The sequence below is a fragment of the Notothenia coriiceps genome, unplaced genomic scaffold (assembly GCF_000735185.1).
Source record: "Notothenia coriiceps isolate Sejong01 unplaced genomic scaffold, NC01 NC01_scaffold00036396, whole genome shotgun sequence".
Classification (NCBI taxonomy): domain Eukaryota; kingdom Metazoa; phylum Chordata; class Actinopteri; order Perciformes; family Nototheniidae; genus Notothenia; species Notothenia coriiceps.
The window spans coordinates 480,965-502,725 of NW_011369097.1; the positions used below are offsets into that span (position 1 = coordinate 480,965).

General features: G+C 40.3%; 3 protein-coding genes across 3 annotated transcripts in view; 2 read left to right on the forward strand and 1 right to left on the reverse strand.

Annotated features, from left to right (window-relative positions):
• Positions 1-21,761, forward strand: part of tmem200b (transmembrane protein 200B) — a 461,151-nt gene that overhangs the window by 414,057 nt on the left and 25,333 nt on the right. The window lies entirely within an intron of this gene.
• The window catches only part of LOC104963667 (calcium/calmodulin-dependent protein kinase kinase 1-like), a 366,751-nt gene that overhangs the window by 43,065 nt on the left and 301,925 nt on the right, over positions 1-21,761 (forward strand). The window lies entirely within an intron of this gene.
• lin52 (lin-52 DREAM MuvB core complex component) overlaps positions 38-21,761 on the reverse strand; it is a 27,545-nt gene continuing 5,821 nt past the window's right edge. Inside the window, exon 6 of the mRNA XM_010792259.1 lies at positions 38-447. Within this exon, the coding sequence (XP_010790561.1) occupies positions 392-447 (56 nt within the window). The 3' untranslated portion in view covers positions 38-391. The remainder of the gene's footprint in view (positions 448-21,761) is intronic.

Sequence of the window (21,761 nt, forward strand, 5' to 3'; positions counted from 1 at the left end):
ATCATTCAAGAGGACGTCAAATAAAAAAGCAATCGTCTTTTCATTTTAAAACTTTATTATACAACTTCAGAAATTGAAAAAAATGTAAATCATGTTTAAAATAGAAGGAAGAATAAATAGGGAACATTTGATCAAGGCTTGCCTACAAGGGACAGAAAGTCAGAAAGAGGTGGTACATCTTTTTGAGTTTCTGTGGATGTAAAGGCGTCTGTCTAGGAGGACAGCAGGAAGAGACCTCAGCCTCCAGGGAGCATTTCTGCTTCAATTAAAGGTTTTTGAAATGTGTAGTGAAGGTCTGAACATGTTCACAGCATACTGTTTGATGTATAGAACTAATTCACCTTTCAGTGCCCACATTTGTTGTTGCTTGTAGAAAATAAAAATAAAAACGTCACTTCTTGGGCCTCTCCAATATGTTCAGGAACTTCCCCCTGGTCATTTCTCGGGCTGAAAACAAGAAGACACATCACATATTAAAATGATGTTCAGGTTAATAGATATATTTTTTATTATGCTGGTAAGATACTCCAGTATGCTTCACACCCTCCCAACAACCCTTCATAAGTTGGGTAAATCAGTCAGTCTTCTATAACATTTGCCTGCAGCTCTCACCACTTCAGAACTGTTGTTTAAAAATGCAAAGCATGTATTTAATATCTACAGTGTCACACCGCGGGGTAATTTATACAAACATCTGTTCATTCAGGACATGGAAAACAAGATAAGATGGAAGCGTAGCCACCAAAGAGTCTTGTGATTTGCTTTATCGCTGTCTCAATGTAGTGAGGCACAAGGACTCAGACCTACGCGTGCATGAGAGTGTGTGTTCGTGTGACTGCAGGAGGAGTGCGTAGACATTATTATTATCACTATTAACCTCAACTAGTGAACATGTAATATAACCATGTTTAAAAAAAGCGAATAATAAATAGCAAAATAATTAAAAGATAGGTGTAAGGCAAAATAGCAATAATCATTTAAGCAAAAACAAGACTAAAAGTAGTAAATATGCCTATTAAGCCGAAGGAATACATTTGAGGGGCCATGTTAGGAAATACACAATACCATTGTTAATATTTTGTGAAAACATTTCTCTGATTGTTGCTATTTTATTTATTTATTTAATGTTAGATATGCTTATTGTATTCCTTCAAATAAAAAAAACAAGTTAAAATTAAACAATCTAAGAAGAAAAAACAATCCGGTGAATAAATACAGTATTGTATTCAAATATATTTGAAGCTACAGATATGATTTCTTTTGTTTTAAAGGAAACTTAAAGGAACCAAGTACTCTGTCTTTAGCTCCATTTCCTTACTCCCTTTATTAGTGTTGGATGGTTGAGTTTGGAGATATATTTGACACTGTTCTAACATGACATAATGCTAGATATGTTCCTGGATTTTGCATTATATTTGTCGTAAAATGCTTATATCGCACATTGGCTTTTGAGTTTTTCTCCCAAAGGCCATTTTTAGTAACCTCTGTAAATGAATGTACCAATGATTATAACACAATCAATTGGTATTATAGTATATATGGTATTGTATTTTCCAGCTTCACTCTTTTTCTCCATCTTGTAAAGTCTGTGTGACATCTGTGATGCAAATACAACACATTACTAAAGGCTCTACACAGCAGCATGTTTGGTTGGGATTCAGTAAACAACAACACAACTACGTGACACAGACACCGCCCTGCTGAAGGCTCTTTGTGAGGGTGGTCTTCACTGGGAGAGCAATAACTGGCTCTCAGACCTCCCTGCAGCGTCATTAGAAACCCTGAAATGCACCATCCAGGTAACAGTAATCACTCTTTGTTCAGATAAGAATAGGACCCGGCTGCTCTACAGTTTTTATGAGCTGCCGAGATCATCAGCGACTCTGATCAGTTTCTAACTGACCTTGCTCATCAGCCAAATACAAGACAACAGAGCAGCAGAGAGAGGGAGGATATCAACCGGGCATCTAGCAGAAAGTCATCCACCGTCCTGACGCCTACAAGAAGAATATGATCACAATGTCAGCTGGCTGCTGCTGCTGTCTGCCTGTGTGAAGCCCCTTCCCCTCTCCGCCTCCTCCGCCCACAGCGGCTAATGAAAAAGTCGGGCCAGTTAGTAATTTAGATGAGTTGCCCGGTGTGGAATGATAATGGTGCATCTGGGCGTGGGGGCCACGTCACCTTGAGGTGTCCCTCATTAGGTTAAAGATGATGCTAATTGGAATGGGATGGATTCACTCTGCACTTTGCTGTCTCTTCAAATCACCCTAAACAAAGTCATCAGGGGACCCCGGGACGTGCATAGGGTGCCTTAGATTGAAATACAGCCATCAAAATAAAGCGAGGGAAAGCAATTACTTCGGGATGACCCTCAGGCCGCAAGTGCTCTGATGTCACTTCCTTATTAGGAGCAGTTACACTAGGAAAGGTAAAGGATACTTTTCATTTTAAAAAAGGTACCATGCTTCGCTCTCTCTCTCTTGTTATCACTTTCCCCGTCTCTTGATGAGCCCAAACTGTAAAACGGATCAGGATGGCTGGGCCCCTCCTCCCGAGACCCCTCGCCCCGCTGAGCGTCTTATTAATTACGGTTCAGCTCAGACTCCCACCGCTCAGACAGAAATATTACTGATACCATCGCGTTAAAGACCCCATTAAACATAAATCAGTGCTCAAGTTACGATGTGTGCCCCTCTTTTTCTGAAAGGGAAATATGGGGGAAGGTGTTCAGCAGGTTATTACAGAATATGAAATAATGCATGCTGGATGAACTCCAGCTAAAAGCATACATAGTAAGACCACCGAAAGAGCTACAATAGGAGTTATTCACAAAAAAAGGGTGTTACTAATAACACTAACAATGTACTTTTTCTAATATATGCATTACAATACCTCGTAATATGGGACTCAAAAAAAGTTCCTATGTTTGACTGAGGTGGAAAGTTTGTGTGGTGACAAAAGCTTAACGGGGCAAAGTGCAAAGGATTTTGCACCAAGCATGCAACTTAAATCTCCTCTGAAGACACGAAAGATTGTGACGGATAAAGAAGGTAAATATGTCTGGAGCCTTGACAAAATGTAATCTTCTCAAAGAAACGTATGAAAGAAACATTAATGCCTGATTTTCATCACGCTTTCCTAGTATTTGTATAATTGACGTTGGACTGACACTCATTGCAGCCTTTTCTGTTGAATGGCACCGGACATGACAATTATCTTCATAATGATAGTGGATGGTACAATGCATTCACTCACTTTCTTTTGCTGATCTGGATTTGTGTTATCCATTATTATTATTATTATTATATTTATTCATGCTACATTAGAATAGGGAACTTAGCTTTTATGACGTATGAGAACATGCTACACCAGTACAATGAAACTGAAGCAGCTAAATGGCATTCAGCCATCAATGGTTTAATCATTAACAACTGTAACGTGTCAAATTATCTTCCGTGAAAAAGATCTCTCCAATAACAGGTAGCATAAATGTCAAAATAGACTTCTCTTGGTTAAAAACCTGTGAGAAATTATTGATTTCAATTCAAATGTTGAACTTTACAGCACTAGCTTGTTCTACATGTTATTTTATTGAATATATGATCTATAAACAATTTATTCTATAAGGGATTTGTAAAATGTACATAAACAGATGAAGGTAAACACTGAAAAACACAGTCAGTCAGTCAGTCAGTCAGTCAGAGACACACACACACACACACACACACACACACACACACACACACACACACACACACACACACACACACACACACACAATACTGATTAGTGGGACTTTTAGAGATTTGTTTAGTTGATTAGAAAGGTCAATTACTAATTTTGCACTAAGTTAATCAGCATCTTGTTTCCACTGCCATCCATACTAACTGACACCTTATGGATTGTGAGGGCCATCTCCTGGCCCTGTTGATATGTTGCTAATCTAATTATCATTCTGCACGATCTGGTCTGAGATTCCATCGCCGTATGCCGTGATACTTTAGCAACACAGCCACATTATACAGAATATAACAATTCAACATATATCTACATTGCCGTCCATTGTTATCTAAAAACATTGGTTTCTCATACAGCATCTCTGTAAAGTATGTGCATTCACTCTCTGTCCTAAACGGCTTGTTGGAGCTCCTGCCCCCCCCTCCCTGTGAGCCCACTGTGCTCTGATTGGTCAGCTCGCCCACTCTGTTCTGATGAGTCCACCACCGTTACAGCGGAACATCAGTGTTTATGTGTTACAATGGCGTTAGCAACCAGAAAATGACACCAGCAATGACAAACAGATGAGAATGCTGCGTGGGGTCTGGGTGCCCTGTTGGCGGGACGTTGCGGGCCTCGCTGCTGGAGCGGACAGTGTGAGCTGGTTTGCTGTTGTTGTTTCATCATTTATATCCGTAAATAGACACATTATGTAAAACAGAGCTTAGGTTATCATAAGAATGAGGACGTCTGAGAGCAGATAAAGGAAGAGCGTGCTGAAGGCTCCTATATCTGCAAATCCAACATCAGACCAGTAATCCTCTGGCTGCAGATTTCACCCTGGGTAATGCTGCTGAGGCACAACGCAACAATGGAGATTAACCTATATCTGCAAACAGCTAAATATGCCCCGAGGCTATTTAAAATGATGCCCTTTTAGCAAATATTTTAACAGCGAGTTATGCTAAAAGGACTAAGAAAAAGTCATTCCATATTTTGATAACTTTTGATACTGAGATATTTCTAGTATTTGGATTGAGTCAAACAATAAATACATGAAAAACTAAGTCACGCTTTTTTCGGAGAATTCAATCTGGGAAAATAAGAAAAATAGTCTGAATGACGAAATAGAAGCGATGTACGGAAAAATATGTATGGTAGAGATGTTTATCTTGTTTTACATATTATGATGTTACCTCGCCATACAGCAAGGATTAAAACTACTAACATTTTGTGGTGTAACCAAAATATGTCTGTAATTTTCTGCCCTGGCACTTCCTGCTCATTGAGCGAATCCCCGGTGGCTCAGATGTAAATACTTGGCGGTGTAACATCTTACTTTTCCTGGTTTACGGTGAGTGATCTGGATGTCATTGTCACGGCCCACTCCCAGCCCCCCCCCACCACCACTCCCCTGTGTATTAAATGAGTAATCATCGCTTCGCCCCCCGCACNATGCTGTCTAATCAGCATCTTGATATGCCACTCCTGTGAGGTGGGATGGATTATCTCGGCAAAGGAGAAGTGCTCACTATCACAGATTTTTTCAGATTTGTGAACAATATTTGAGAGAAATGGTTATTTTGTGTATATAGAAAATGTCATCTCATGAAAAATGGGAGCAAAAACAAAAGTGTTGCATTTATATTTTTGTTCAGTGTATAATCAATCAAAATTCTAATATTAATGCCAATTTTGATATATACAGTATTTAAGCATTTAGCTTGATAAATACCAATTTACACAAACAAATACATCTGTCCATGATTATCTTGATGTTTGATTATGTTCCCAAAATGTTGTATTAAAAATCTTTATATCAGCATCAAATTATAAAAAGGTCTAATGTGGGTCACAAAGACTGAGATGCCACAAGCTTGTTTATTTTGGTGTAAATTTGACTTTTCTTCCGTCACAGGTATGTCCGACTGCCCGTCACACACTGCTCCCTGCACTTAACAGCAGATAAAACGTTCAAAAAAACACACAATATCAATCTTTCTAAATGAATCCGTCAAATGTTAAAACCATTTCAATCAATAATATGGAGAAGTGAGGGTGCTCGAACGGCCCCCTGATCTAGTTTGGTGTCCAACTAAAACATCTGACCCATGGGATGCATTAACACGGGAGCAATTAGCCTACATAACAACCTGGATGTGACATTGGCTACAACATGCTGCCAGTGGGGATATGAACTGGGCTGCAGCAGTTGTGGGGCAAAAGAACATAGCACTCAGTAGTAGGGCATAAATAGATGTGGGGATTTAGGTCTCCCTCTCTCCCCCTCTCTCCCCCTCTCTCTCCTCTCCAATCTGCTGTCTGAATAAGTATGTTTTCTGAGGGGGAGGGAGCAACACAGGTGACACGGGAAACTCGGGACAACATGGTGTAAACATATCAAAGCACCTAAAAGAACATAATAAACAAAAATAAATAACCAACACTTGCAGGAAAAGCCTATTTCAAACACTCATACATGCTGTTGAGAGAATAAAAACATGCGTTCCAGTGTTTGTCTTGGTGCGTCCTTTGACGTTACCTGCTCTGTGTGTAGGTCTCCAGCTTGTGACCCCTCGACTGGGTCATCCTTCCAGAGGCACCACCGGCGAGCCAAACACAGAAGAGCACAAGAACAGCATCCACCCGCATGGTTCACATTCCCCAGAGGACGCACCTCTCCTGTCAGTCAGAATATTTTCCCCTCAAGGGTTCGGAGCACTCTGCCTCGCTGAGACATTCCCTTCTCCAGCGCCGGAGCTGATAAGAGGGAGGAAAAGCAGCAACAGCAGCAGCAGCTACGCTCAGCTATTCTACGGCCTGAGTGGAAAACATCCTACGGTGCTTAATCTCCACAGTGGGAAAAAGCAATTTTGACTAAACCCATAAATCCTTGAGCGTCAGATGGTACAGATTTGATCCCTCCAGCGGCGGATGTGCCTGCCTCTCTGTGCTCTGCTACGCTCAGATATCCTGCACTCTGATGTGCTCTACTCCACTTTGCACCGCCCAGAAACACCAATTCTCACAATGATGCGGCACGCTCATTTGTAAGGTCACCGGTTTAGAGATGCAGAGAGGGAGCTCTGTGTGTGTGATGTGAAAGGCTCCTCATCTCCTTTTGATGCAGGAGTCTCGTGTCTGGCATTTCAACAATCTCTGCCAAAAAGGGAACATTTATGCATATCTGTTTGTTGTTGTTTGCAGGAATACAGTTGGAGGGTTTTTATGATATGAGTTGTTTTCATGCTGTCTGTTCCTGTTTTCTCTCAGAGGACTCACACTTGGGAATATTTTTAGATCCTCCAAATAATAATAACACAGGTGGATGTGTTGACGATTCCAGGAGAAATAAGGCCAACAAAGTTTTATAGACTATTGACCTAGAAATCGACATAGTTAATCGAATATGCAAAATATAATATTTTGCCAACAAAACTGACTTTCTTACGTTTTTTTCAACAATGATTTGGTCCACAGTTTTGTCAGATAATGCAACAAAAAAAAAATACATTCATTCTGATCGCACACCTGGCAATCTTCTTTGAAAATCAGAAATAATTTGTGTGATATTTACAAAACTCACTTTCTTAATATTTGAAGTATTTTTCAACAATAATGTTCCACAGTTTTGTCAGTTAATGCATAAAATACACAGTCAGTCTGATCATCACACACAAAATAGGTGATTATTGTGATTTTTCATTTTAGCGACACATTTGAGGCTGCACTACTTTTTGTCTGTCAAGGCGCGCTGTCCGTCTGAATAAGCCAATGAAAGATCATCACAGCCCAGACGTCACCAGCCATTTGCCAACCCTCTTTTTTTGTTTCAGCAGACTGAACAGTTGGATTATAAAATCATGAATTTGGGTTAGATCCATGGACGTCAATCTGAAAATTGGTGTAAGTAATGTTGGGGATTGTTTGTGTTTCAGATTTGTGCTAGTCCTGCTGACCTGGCAGCAAATAAAACAGCTACCAAACTAAACTACTACTAAACTATCTATGATTTAAACAATAATCTTTTAGTTTTTGTACTGGAATTACAGTGAGCCTAGTGGTGTTCCAATGTGTTAGATATAAATAAGAGTCATGCTAGAGGCAAGTGAAATGAAGAGAAATAATTTAAATTACACTTCTTGTGAATATCTTATTAGTATAACATAAACATACAACATCTTTTTGACAAACAACCTCACAATAAACGTATTACATCTAACTTACTACATAATATGAGCATGTGTTTGATTAACTAAATCCAAGTTATAAGGATCGACTGAAATTGGACTTTTAAAGGGTAAATCTACATTTGATTGTAGAAGCCTCACTGGCCTTTTTGGAATTATAGGTATACATCCCTTGGAGAGGGGTGGGCTTTTTGTCTTTCTGACCACAATCTGTTTTGATGTAGTAACACACTACACAGGGGGAGAGGGAGAGCAAGCTGTCACCGCTAGTTGGCAGCGTTAACCAGATTAGCAGAAGTCTGCAGAGTCTTTGGCCTAAAACAATCTAACAACGACATATCGGCCCATATATATACTTTTAACATAAACAACCAATACTTTGACATCAGCAGTTAATAATACTAGTTGCAAAAATAATATTCACCAAATAATAAGTAATAGTTCAGCAGAAGACACAGCGTGCAGCTGCAGTGTTTCTTATATATCCTTTCTTATTAGCAAGCGTGCATGACATTTGATAGAAGCAGTGGTGTGTGAATCTATACATCATTTTTTTAATATTGATCCTTTAAATTAGTCCAGCTATAGTGACTTTACACTAAGACGGACATTTTAAGAAATGAACTTGTCTTTGCTCTGCTGTTTCTGCTTAGAAAAGATGTGCTGTATATTTAGAAATGTATAAATCTTACATACAGATTTATAGACGTATAAACATGTGTTAAACTAAAATATGGCAATAATATTGCCTCTTATTTATCAATTGATTTGTGACATAAGATACTACGTTATCTGTATACTCATCCTATTATTTTTAATATAAGGTAGTTAATGCTATGTTCAATTCTTTAAAACTTTTTCTTTGTAATACCCTGGCAGGATTTGGGTAGGCTACCTACTTTTCCCTATTACCTTTAAAAAGAAATAAAAAAACAACAGAAACCAAAACAAGTAAAATATTCCTCAACATGTCAATGTCACATAGAATTTAGTGATAATTTCCTTCAAAACTGGTTCAGGAACTAAAGGGACTCACTCTTACCCATAGATGTTTTTCTGTAGCCTGTAAAGTGCTCTTACCTTTTCTACCTTGTTGACCTGACTTGACTTGGCCCACATACTGTAGATGCATCCATCACCAACAAAACCTGCGTGGTTTTTCAGTTTCTGCATCTGTTATTACACTCAAAAGACAAACATAAGATGTTAAATAGTTGTACTATAGCACGTGTGTATGATTTGAGTGAATAAACAATCGCTAGCAGTACAAAAGTAGCAAACACGCACAAAGTTTCTCTTAAACCACCCTGTCAGTTTGTTTCTATGTAGAACATCGTCACCCTCTGGTCAGCCAATGCACGGAGGTGATTTTACTTTTTGCCCTGAGTTTCGTCTCTCAGACAGGAGGCAGGCACACTGTTTTCATGCTATAAATCGTCTAAGGAAACGTAAAAAAATCGCATCCATTGGGTTTAAATCTTCGGTTTCAGAAAATGATCAGGGTTGAGGGCAGGGCGGGACACACGACCTTTTAATCCCAGTGAGTGAGACGGGATTTGCGCCTGAAAGGCTTGGATCAGGGTTTACATACTTTACTGGATGCAGTGAGGTGATTGGCTGGCGCAGTACTGGCGGGGCAATGTAAAGAAGTTACTGAAAGCTAGAGCAGAATATGTTTACTGAAATGACTGCTATGTAGCTCTAATTGGTAATATAGTAAACAGGATCGGATACGTAAATGACGACGAGGACATTAGTAGACAAGCACAGAGGCAGATTGGTGAAAATTAAGTTATAAAGTGGTTTGTTTAGTTTATTTATAGTCTGGCAGATGTGTTTAGCGCTAAGCTAAAGTGAAGCGCGCTGTGTTGTCATTTACTTACAGCTGTATTTTAGCTAACTTAGCTTCTACCCCAGGGCTGGATCAAGATGAGCTCTTTGCGGGAGATAAAACGTAAGGATCTATTCATTCATACGCTGTTTGTACGTTGAAATGGGTGTGTTAACTAAGTTTTGTTATGATTGTTTACAATGTTGATATGTGCGATCCCAATGCAGAGCTGCAGAAAGCCAAAAGCAAAGCGCAAAACAGCAACAACATTAGAGAGGAAGCAAACATCTGCAATCAGCTGGGAGAACTGCTGTCCAGAAATGGTAAGTGGTTCATACTATTAACAATATTGAATACTATATTGAATAGACTGCTTAATGAAAATATGTCAGTAAAAGGATTGTGTGCAGATTGCTTTTATCATATAACATAAGGACATAACATAGACGTATAGAAGACAACAGATCAGAGGTTTTCCAATATAATTGAAACACTGCTACATGGTATATAATGCAGATTATACAGAATTACTCATACTTGTACACTTTGAAACGTAAAAATATATGGAGCAACCATCTCTGCATTCATTAGAAGCAACGTTTTTTTTTTTCTGTGACTGCCTTATCATTGATTACACCCCTTTTTAAAGTAACATTGATTGATCAATCAAATTGTCCTTAAAAAAAAGAACCCCCACCATCTCCACTTTCTTCTATATCTTCCTTAATAGTCCTTGTTCCTGCAAGACTACAGATCTTTTTGTCTCTAAGCAATTATCACAAAAAAGTATTTTTGATTTCTAATAATGTAAAGTATAGTTTCTTGATAACTGTCTCATATTTAAAATTCACTTATCTATTCTTCTTCATATTTTTTGTATATCTCAGGTAATTATGAGGCTGCTATTAGCGAGCACCAGCAGGAGTTATCCCTCTCTGAGGTGGTGAACGATGTGATTGGACGAGCTGTGGCCAATCGCAAGATAGGAGAGTGCTACGCTGAGATGGGAAACATCGAGGCTGCTTTGAAAGTGAGTAAAGTGATCTGCTTTGTTCAAAATTACTGATAAAATACTTCTGTGGCCATTAAAACCCATTGAAACCCTTTTGTTCGGTAGCAAAATGATTCAAATGTAGCAGACATCATTCAGACTCATATTAAAACTATTCAGGGTTAGTTAAACATGTAAATGAAATGTATGTATATTCTTCTTCAGCACCAACGATGTCACCTGGACCTGGCTCGCTCTGTCAGAGATCATGCTGAGGAGCAGAGGGCGCTGGCCACTATTGGTCGAACCTACCTCTTCCGTTATGAATCGGACCAGTCGAGGGGCAGTTTGGAGCAGGCAGAGGAGGCTTTCAGGAAGAGCCTGTCCATTGTGGACGACCGTCTAGAAGGTAGGCACCGTTTGTATCCTCACTGTATTCATGCAGCATTTTATTAATGATTATCGTTTTTATTTTGTTTGTGTGTTCTTACATTTTCCTTATTTCTTACCTCCAGGGACTGTGCCACAGCGAGAGATTAGTGAGATGAAGGCACGTCTCTTCCTCAATCTTGGACTGGTCTGCGATCATCTAGGGGAGCCCAAACGTTGCAGCGAGTTTATCCGACGAAGTGTCTTCATTGCAGAGTAAGAACACAGAGTAGGCAAATGTGCGCTGTATATCAAATATTATCATAAAATGTTGGTCATGTTGCTATCTCCCGTTTCGTCCTGTACAGGAAGAGTCAGCTGCTGGAGGATCTCTACCGTGCCAACTTCAACCTGGGCAACATTTACTTCCGTCACGGTCAACACTCTAATTCTGTGCGCTGCCTTGAACAGGCCAAAGAGTGCGCCAGGAAGATCAAGGACAAGTTTAGTGAGAGCGAGTGCTTTAACTGCATCGGCAAGGTACAGACTTATTCTTGAGAATAGCAAAAAAGCAAAATGTAATTTACTAACTCACCCCTGTTTTTGTTGCTGTGCATATTGTATTGAGTGCTTCTCCATGACATTAATCCACAGGTGCAGCTGTCTCTGGGTGATTTTGTAGCAGCTCGACGATCTCTGAAGAAAGCTCTCCTTCTGGGTTCTCAGCAGCCACTGGACAGGCTGGCGGTGAAGAAAGTGTTTAAATATGGTAATGGGGCTAATTTATTTAATCAGCCCAGTGTGGCTTATTTTTTTTAACTTTAGTTGAAATGATCTCTGAGTTGATGGTGTAATTTGTTCCCAATTTCTAGCGGACCAGGGCTGTAAACTGGAGGAAGAGTTGGGGGAGGATCAGGGCAACAAACTCAGCTCCCATCAGGCCGTGGGGCTGGCAGAGCAGCTGGGGGACCTTTACTGCAAGATTGGCTGCTACAGCAAAGCTCTGGATGCATATCAAGCTCAGGTAAAGAAGGTTTTAATGTTCACTTCAGCACCCAATATTTGCCACGTTTTAAACTCCTCTCCAGTTTGAGTTTTTTTCACATGACACAATTATTGATGTCATCGTTGTTGTCTGTGTGGTGCAGCTAAAGGGTGCTGAGGCGTTGGGAAAGCCTGGCAGGGAGCTGGCTGTGATCCACGTGTCTCTGGCTGCAACCTGCACTGACTTGAGACAGCACAGCAGGGCGGTGGAGCACTACAGGAGGGAGCTGGCTCTACGGCAGGGCAGCCCCACTGAGGTACTGTACACTACATATATCTCACTTTACTTTATCCTCTTTTTTTAAAAGGGCCATTCTATGGTCCTTATGATATAATCTGCAGGGTTAATACAAAGTCTTGCATGCTTGAAAATGCTTAATTTTAACCATATTGCTTTCAGGTTAGGAAATATGCTTTGCTTTATTTTACTCATTGAATATTTAGAATAAAAACATCCTGTCGTCATAACGATTCTCAGCCTTGCTAGCTAAGCGCTTACTAAAATGACTATCAAAGTTAATAAGAGCATCTGGTTAAAAAAAAGGTAGTGTCAATATACATTGATTGCTGTGTGTATGATGTAATTATGTCAACTCTTTTTTTCAAAAGGGCCTTTTAAATAATAATTTAGATGTGATGATAAAGGCTTCAAGGGGGTGGAAAATGACGTTTTATCTACATATGGAAAAATCACCCTTAAAAAGCTGTATAACCCCTGTATTTTGGTCTATGGAAACAGGTAAGTCATGCATAAATATTGTGTATACTATATAGTATTATTTTTGGTTTAAGTATATACACAATCACCAGCTGAATCACCTACAAGGTTGTTGGAGAAGACCTTCTTAATAATTGATGCAAAGTATTACTTTAGAGTCCAGGGGTGTCAAACTCAATTTCATCGCGGGCCACATTCGCATAAAGGTTGCACTCAAAGGGCCGGTTGTAACTATATAAATATATAATATATATATAAAATAATGTATTAAATTATATTATTGCCTCTGAATTTGATTATTATCAGATAGGATAATAACTTAGTAATTAACTACGTCTGAAAGCAGAAGTCCAGGGCAAATCATTACAAGTCTCTTCAGTGCGCATGTCACAAAACGAGATGCATTGTGGGACATGTAGTTTATGGGCATCCTGCTTCTGTAAAGTGGCATGTAACCGTATAATAAATATATTATATTATTTGCAAGCTCTTGCAGGGCCACATAAAATGAAGTCGCGGGCCGGATTTGGCCCCCGGGCCTTGAGTTTGAGACCCCTGCTTTAGACTGTCAAACGATTTGACATAATGGAAAATATAAATCCTGTATGTAATTGAATCTTGCGTGTATTTTAATCACATGTTTGTTTCTGACTCAGGAGTGTAGCACTTGGCTGAACATCGCTGCGGCTCAGGAGGAGAGCGGCTGTGCGTCGGAGGAAACGGACAGCAGCTACAGTTCAGCCTCACGCCTCGCTGACCAGTCTGCTCAGGCCAGACTGCAGGTGAGCGGGAATATACTTTAGCTGTACTCATTTAATCTAGTGTATTCTCACTTATTTCTTTCTATGTTACACTGTGTATTTTGTACATACTCTATAGATATACATATTTCATTATTATATATTCATTATTTTGTATTAATATTTATATATTCAATTGTTTTATTTAATGTATTAACTCATGTGCAACGTCTTAATAACCTGCTGCTGCTATAACAAAAATCATTTCCCAATTTTTAAACAACACAGCACATCTATCTATCCACCATACATAACCCACTTCTTCAAATAGCTGCAAATCCATGTACTTTGCTTAAGAATAATACTTTGACTGTGAAGAGTCTAAAGGCAGATTCTGTGTATGATTTTTCCTCTCTGTAGAAACGTGTGTTGAGGCTCTGGCTGGCGTCCCAGAGGCGATGCGGCTCCTCTCAGGCTGAGGACATTGAGGCCAGGCTGCAGGAGCTCTGTGCTGCGGAGGGCTGGAGCCCAGATGGGAGTGATGGTGAGGAGGATGAAGAGGAGGAGATGGACAACAGTGAGCCACTAGAGGACAGCGATGTCAATCTCTCAGAATCAGGTAACACTAGCATCCTGCGTCCCTGACATTTCTAGACAAATGGATTTTAATCCAAGTTATTTTATGTTTGTCTTATATTACGATCTAGACGATGATTTGGAGGGATATGACAAGATGGTGTCAGGAAGGAGAAAGGCAGGAAGGGTGAGTTGTGTATCATTTGTCACTCCACAAAAGCATTAATCTAATCTTTTTATTTCAGGTCTTCAGTGTTTTACTTTCTGCTTTGCTTCATATTTATTTTAGTGGAACAAGAGGAACGAAAAGGGCGAGACGTCTCTGCACAGAGCGTGTATAGACGGTAACCTGAAGCAGGCCCAGTATCTGATGGAACAGGTGGGGAAAACAACATTTATAAAATGTGTTTTAAGTAGGGCTGCTCAATTAATGGTATTTTAATCGCAATTACGATTTTGGCTTGCAACGATTATGAAAACAACATAATCGAAAAAAAATGATTATTTATTTATTTGTATTTATTATTTATTTTTTATATTTGTTTTTCAGTTGAATTAAACTTGAAGTTCAGGGTAATCAACTGTTAAAAACATACTGTTAACAATCTTTTTTTCAATAAATGGATGTTTTCAAAATAAATGGATAATCGTTTTAATCCTGACATCAATTATTGACCCAAATAATCGAGATTATGATTTTTGCCATAACCGAGCAGCCCTGGTTTTAATTAATTTCATGTGGCCAAAAAAGAAAACAGTTAAGAAAAATGATTGAGAAATAAAATCCACCTGTTAACATTAAAATATCTGTTTGATACTAAGATTTTTAAATATATACGACAAAAAAACACATATTCTCACTTTCTCTGCTTTAATTATTTATAAGAAGTGATGTTAACCTGGATTTTTAATAATTTACAATGTTTGGTTTTTCGTTATGTCAGGGTCACCCGGTGAACCCCAGAGACTATTGTGGCTGGACTCCCCTTCATGAGGCCTCCAACCACGGTCACTATGGTAACTGATCTTATTTAACTGTGTTCGACCTTGGTTAAAAGTTGTTTTTGTAAAAGCAGGAAAAATAAACGTTAGTCTTCTTTCTCTCATGCAGACATTGTAGCCTTGCTTCTGGAGCACGGCGCTAACGTGAATGATCCTGGCGGACCCCTATGTGAGGGGGTGACGCCTCTCCATGATGCGCTCGCTTGTGGAAGTCTAAGAGTTGGAAGACTGTTGGTGGAGCGAGGGGCTTCTGTCACCCAGTGCAACTCCAAGGTGTGTGTGTGTAACGATTATGTGTGTGTGTGTGTGTGTGTGTGTGTGGCATTTTAGCCTTTTATCCATTACTAGATCTGGTTCAGTAATAGACAGTGATAATCTTCAGGAAGCAATTTCATACTTGTATTAGTACTATCAAAATGTTATTGAACAGTTTCAAAGAACCCTTAATATATGCTTCTGAATGTTAAATAGGTCCGCTTTCTGAAACTCTTTTAAATACACCGGCTGCTGAGCTGATGAAACTCACACAAATCTGGATTTTAAATGCAATGTGTGTGTACACATTTGGGTCTTATCTCATGGATAAAATGAATATGTTTCAATTCATGTTTCCTGTTTCTTTTACACAATTAATACATTTTGTCCATCTTCCATATAAGTCCCTTAAACTTAAATTACGTTTCCTTTTTTTTTTTCATTCATGGACATGATTTAAATTACGTTTCATAATATCCATAAAAACTAAATATGTATCCCACATAAACAACATTTCTGTTCAAGTAATACAAATTCTTTGTAAAAAATAAGAAGCTGTTTGATCCTTGTCACCAGTTCTTTGTGGATGATGCAAAGGAGCTGTTGTGATGCAAGAAAAATGTCAGGCTAGATCTCACAATAGAGTTGCGAAGTCACGCCCATCTACTTCCGCCCCATGGGACCTTATTTCTGAAAAATTATGTATTGAAGTCAATGGGGAGAGAAATCTTATCTTTCGATCCCGTTTGAATTGTGCCACGAATTACACATGATGTTTGTCAATCTTAAAAAATAATTTCCATGTCAAAAAAGTCACAGTTTGTCTTAAAACTGTTGAAATATAAGACTATGAAAAATACGCAACTAGAAATACTACAAATCCCAGAGTCGCGTACATTAACGTTACACATTACACTCGTGTTACTCACCGAAACCTTGTAAAGCCGGTCCCGCATGCTGGCTCTATTGGAACCGACTAACTCCCCTTTTGTGTATGTACAGTTCTCAACATGGCCAGACTTGTAGTGATTTTCACCTCTTTTAATACTTTTCGCTTCATTCTGAAAGAAAGAGATGAAATGTACCAACGTGACGGCCATCTTGGTGTTGGTGACGTATGCAAGACCAGAGTTGTAGTTCATTGAGCGCTTCACACAAAAAAATGTGTTACTTCACAGTTTTAGGACACATTTTGATTTTTTGACTTGCAAAATTATCTTTTAAAATTGACAAACATCATATGTGTAATTCGTTGCACAATTCAAACGGGATCAAAAGATAATCTTTCTCTCTCCATTGACTTCAATAGATGATTTTTCCAAAATAAGGTCCCATGGAGGTTCCCCGGAAAGGGAGGGACTTCGCCACTCTATAAAGTATCGCTTCATTATCATAATCATGGTTTCTCTATCCTTTGTCAGGGCGATTCCCCCATGGACACCCTGCGTCACTGGCAGAGGATGTACAGCAGGGAGTTGGACCAGGACACCAAGCAGGAGTGCATGGCGACAGAGAGACTGCTGAGGAAGGCTCTTTCAGGCGGAGGTGAGGCCTTTACATCTCGCCACAGTTTATCCTCGCTTTGCCTTTTAAGTATCCTTTCACACATCACTTATCTGCCTCACACAGTGGCTGCTGCTCCGGCCCCAGCCAAGCCTTTCGATGCCCTGCAGGACAGCCAGCTGTTTGATGCTGAGAACTCAGAGCCGCTGTCCTCCTCTGCAGGAGGCTGTCCCTCTGGAGGGGGGGGTCCTTCCAGCCAAAGCCGGCCCAGAACAAACAGGAACTCTGAGGTGACGGCAGCACCTGCCAGCCCCAAACGGTGGCAGAGCAACGGTTCAACCCGGCACCACAGAGCCAGAGGAACAGAGGCTGCTGTTCTGTATGGGGTAATGCTCATTTATTTGTAGACTCAAATAATTAATCCTGTTTTAGTTTCTGATTGTGAGCTGCCAGGAGACTTATACACCTATTAACTAAAAGTTGCAACAGTTGCAGGAGGCCTTTTAATCTTGAGGCCAACACTGATGCTAATCCTAGCCGCAGTAGCTAGGAAGCTCAAAATTAATGGATTGATTTCAATAAAATCCCAAATGTGAAATAACTTTTAAATGCAGGTAAATATTTCCATACATTTGTATGCTGCTTATATGGGTCTTTATCTCGTTATTAAAGTACTACGTATACAGCAATAATGTACTGAACATAATGTGAAGTAATAAGAAATCCTTCTTGACCATATAATACCTTTTGGTTTCCATCATCCCTTCATACAGTGAAACAGGTATTAAATGTCATACCATGTGATGCTAGTTCGGTCTGAAAAAGTCTTGAATTTGCCCCTAGAGCAGTGGTCGCCAACCAGTCGATCGCGGTCGATCGCGAGTGTGGTGCGGGTAGATTGCGGACCGTTAAAAAAAAAAAGTAACAGAAAGAAAAATTAAATTAAAATAATAATGTTTGAAAAATACGTTTTTAGATGTAAACCTATCATCCACCACCCCGTTAGCAGGTGCCACTTGATTGACGTATATTTGATACACCTCAATAATATAATACATTTACCGTGCTTTATGTGAACCTCATCATGACACAAGAGACGACGGCAGGAGTGTAATTTCCCGTGTTCAGTGAACGCAACAGAGGCAAGACACCAGACCAATCAGAGAGTTGCATGGAAATACACGTGTGCTTGTGTCATTCAAGCTCGGCTCTGTGTGTGTGTGGCAATAGCGCATTTAGTGTGATAGAGAGGGAGAGAGAGGGAGAGAGGGAGTGAGGGAGTGAGGGGGACCGGTGCTAGCGGGGACCGTGATGTTAGCATCTGGTTAGCTAGCTGCACTAACGGACATAAGGAGCTGTTTCCACAACAAGCTGGAGGAGAGTCCTCTCCTGTCAGACTGAGGGGCTCACGTGAGCTAAAGGACTCTGAGTGTTTAGAACGGTTTTGTCACAAATTATTCAAAAGATTATTTCCGCGGCACACCTTCATATGATCATTATAGTTATACAAACAATAAGAGAATAAATAAAAAACAGGTATGAAATAGCCTACTATATGGCAGTAAAACAAGAATACAGTTTAAAAGGGGAGTATGCACATTTCAGGGGACAGCTACCGTTGGTTGATCTTGTTGTTACATTGGATAAATGGCGGACTACAGTTTAACATTAGGGGAAAAGGTTTCTGATTGATGTATGACTCATTGCCAACAATCATTTTTGTGGTCTCGGACAGATGGAGGCCTAAGTCGGGCATAACGTGAACAAATAACCGGAACCAACTAAGACAACGAATATAAAATGAGCAAGATAGGTGAGGGCCTAAAGTTATGCAATCAAGAAAAGATAAAAGCTTGTTTCGGGTACAGTCAATACAATTTCAGAAAACTAACGTGAAGTGGCAGGATTTCAAATGTAATAGATTAACAAAAGCCCGGTAGCGGATAAAGAGGAGTGAACTACAAATGACCAAAATGAATCTATGAAATGAGAGGACAACATTGAGCAATAACTACAATGGACGGAGCGGACGATAGGATTTGTTTCACGTAAAAATATGACTCTGTGTGACATGGAACTATAAATAAAGAATAAATCGGTCTCTCACGTGACGACAATGGTGCTAAACCAACAACCATCCCACCATCCGGGATGGATGGGGAGGACTTGGTGAGCTCACTCGGGTAATAGTTTTAAGGACAACTTGAACAAGTAAGTCGCCTAAGTGACGTCTGTAATTTTGTATGCGGTCGTCCGGACACTTTACCAAAAAACCAGACATGAGAGAAAAATAAATTCAAAAACAATGGAACATCCGGGACCAACATGACGAATTCCATTCCAACTTTCTTATTGGGTATTATGTCGGGTTGCTACCTTTTTTAGACAGGATAGCACCTCTATGACGAACTTTCTATAGCACTTATGAATTAGAAAGAAGTTATAGACGGGTGGGGATACACGGGAGTAACGCAGTACACGCACAAGTTACCCACAACCTCCCCCCGAGACAATTCTTTTCAACCTCTAAAGAAGAGGTTCGACACCTAAAAGTTAAGATCGCGTGAGTTCCGACCAAAAGACGGAAGAGGCTTTTCTTCTTGTGTTTATTTTCATATCAAAAATTCATACTTTTTAGAGAGACTTGGAAGTGCGGAAGAAGAAGACTTGAACATTAAATTTGATGATAGAATACACGTCAAGATATGGAAGCGAAGGGGAGACATTGAGGAAGTCTTACGTTTCCCGTCCTATGTGCTATACAACGCAAGAGTGCGGACGTACCACGTACGACATACTACACCTCCACCAACCGCAGAGTCCAGGGTATAGGAGTAGCAGACAGTGCACACCCCGAACCACACTGACAACTGGAGAGCAGCCGGTTTGCGTGGTAGGCCGGAGACTCCAGTAGAAAGTGGACGACTCCGAAGACTCTCGGCACGAGGGAAAAGTCTCTCTGGGGGACGACCCTCCTTGCTTCCTTGGACTTCTTAGACTGTTCTCTGTCTTCGTTATCACTTCACAGTTAATAGTTATATTCTCCTTGGGACTTTGAAAGGAGGAAAATAAAGTGTCGTATGTCGAATCCTACCAAAAATTTGAGGAAAAAATGTTGTAGGAATACCTGGGAAGTAAAATGACCTCTAAAAATTAATAACACAAGGATTGACATAACACAGCAACCAAAACATGGTAAGTAACCATAAAGTGGTACCATAGGAACAGAAAATGATATATCGAGTTCTATAAAAAAACAACAAAAAATGAGTACAGTACAAACGACTAAACAGCTTTCGGAGACTCTGTTTACAGCAAAAAAACACTATCAACCCGATATAATGTCGCCGGACGGTATTGACCACCGCGTCCATGCGTACGCGTGTTGTGTTGTTATGCGTGTTTCCTCGTTGTGTGCCTGCTACGCACAACTTTTTTTCGCGTACAACGCGTGTTGTAACTCTCTCTCTCTCTCTCTCTCTCGCTCTTTCTCTCTCTCTCTCTAATACGCTCATACGCTCTTGTACCTATTTCTATCCTCAATAGGGTGTGTATGTTTTATTTTATTAATATCTCACTGGTCTGGTCTTTCATATTGCCGCGGTTCATATATCGTTGTGTTAGTATATTGTCTATTTCTCGGAGAAAACTGAAGAATCTGCAACTCTTTCTGCGCCAGGAGAGGGGAGAGCGGGTGAAACGGACCTCGGAGGAGAGAAAAGAAGCGAGCCTCGAGGGGGTCTAGTAGGAGGTCGGTGAGTAGTCGCTCTATGAGTAGAAGTGCTTGGTCCGACTAAACGACGACCTCCTTTGTCGAGACCGCACGACCTCTTGACTCCCGAACGGCTGCTGGAACCCTTCGCTCTCAAAACCATCGCGGTTCCGGAGACTACGTGACACCATGAGTATAGCGACTTATTTGTTCTGCCGCGCCCGCGGAAGACTCTTCAAAGGCCGCTCTACCCCCTAGCCCTAACCGAAGGAACAAAGCCCCTGAAGGCAAAACGAGCCCCGACGACCTTTGACACAGTTCTATTCCTTTTCGTCCGTCGCCTCCTGCTGGTGTCTCGCCTCGAATGGCGGTGCAAGTCCTCAGCGACTAGCCAGACTCCTCGAATTCAATAAGACAACCTTTGTCATATTTCATATATGTTACTTGAATTTATTAGTTTTCTTTTTTTGCGTGAAGTGTCAAAATGATATGTCGTCTTGAATGTGACTATCACACGAACAAACTTCATTATACAGTCAGTGACAACAACATGGAATCAACATCTTAGAAATACCAATAACGTGAATAACATTCAGCGAAACCTATTTTCGCAGTAATTACACCATTACACATTTCATTGACAGTCGAAATTTAGTGTTAAGGCCATAACCAATGTCAGGTTTCTTAAGGTTAAAGTCACTGTCCCCAAAGAGATACCGTCACCAGTGTTGGAAAAATTCGAGGTTCTAGTGGCTGGAGCCCGGATCCCACTTCCGCTCTAGATGGATGAACGTCTTAACTCACCTTTTTTGCGCGGGTCTGTTACGAGAAGGTTAAACTCGGAAATATATCCGATTTAGGTCAGACTTAACGACAATGTTTACTTCCGAGGATTAGTCGAGAGTGCCGTATATCCGTCCCCCATCTTCACGATAACCCCCCGCCTAGGATCATCTGGATGAGTGTCCCCAAGAGCCGCCCGCTATCGAGGGATATAACTCTCGTTGTACTTCCCCTAGATTACCTATGAGCTGAGTCAATAAAGGGCTAAAGATATACCTTAGTCATAAACATGTTTAGTCGTATAAAGAGTAAAAGACACACGCTCATCAA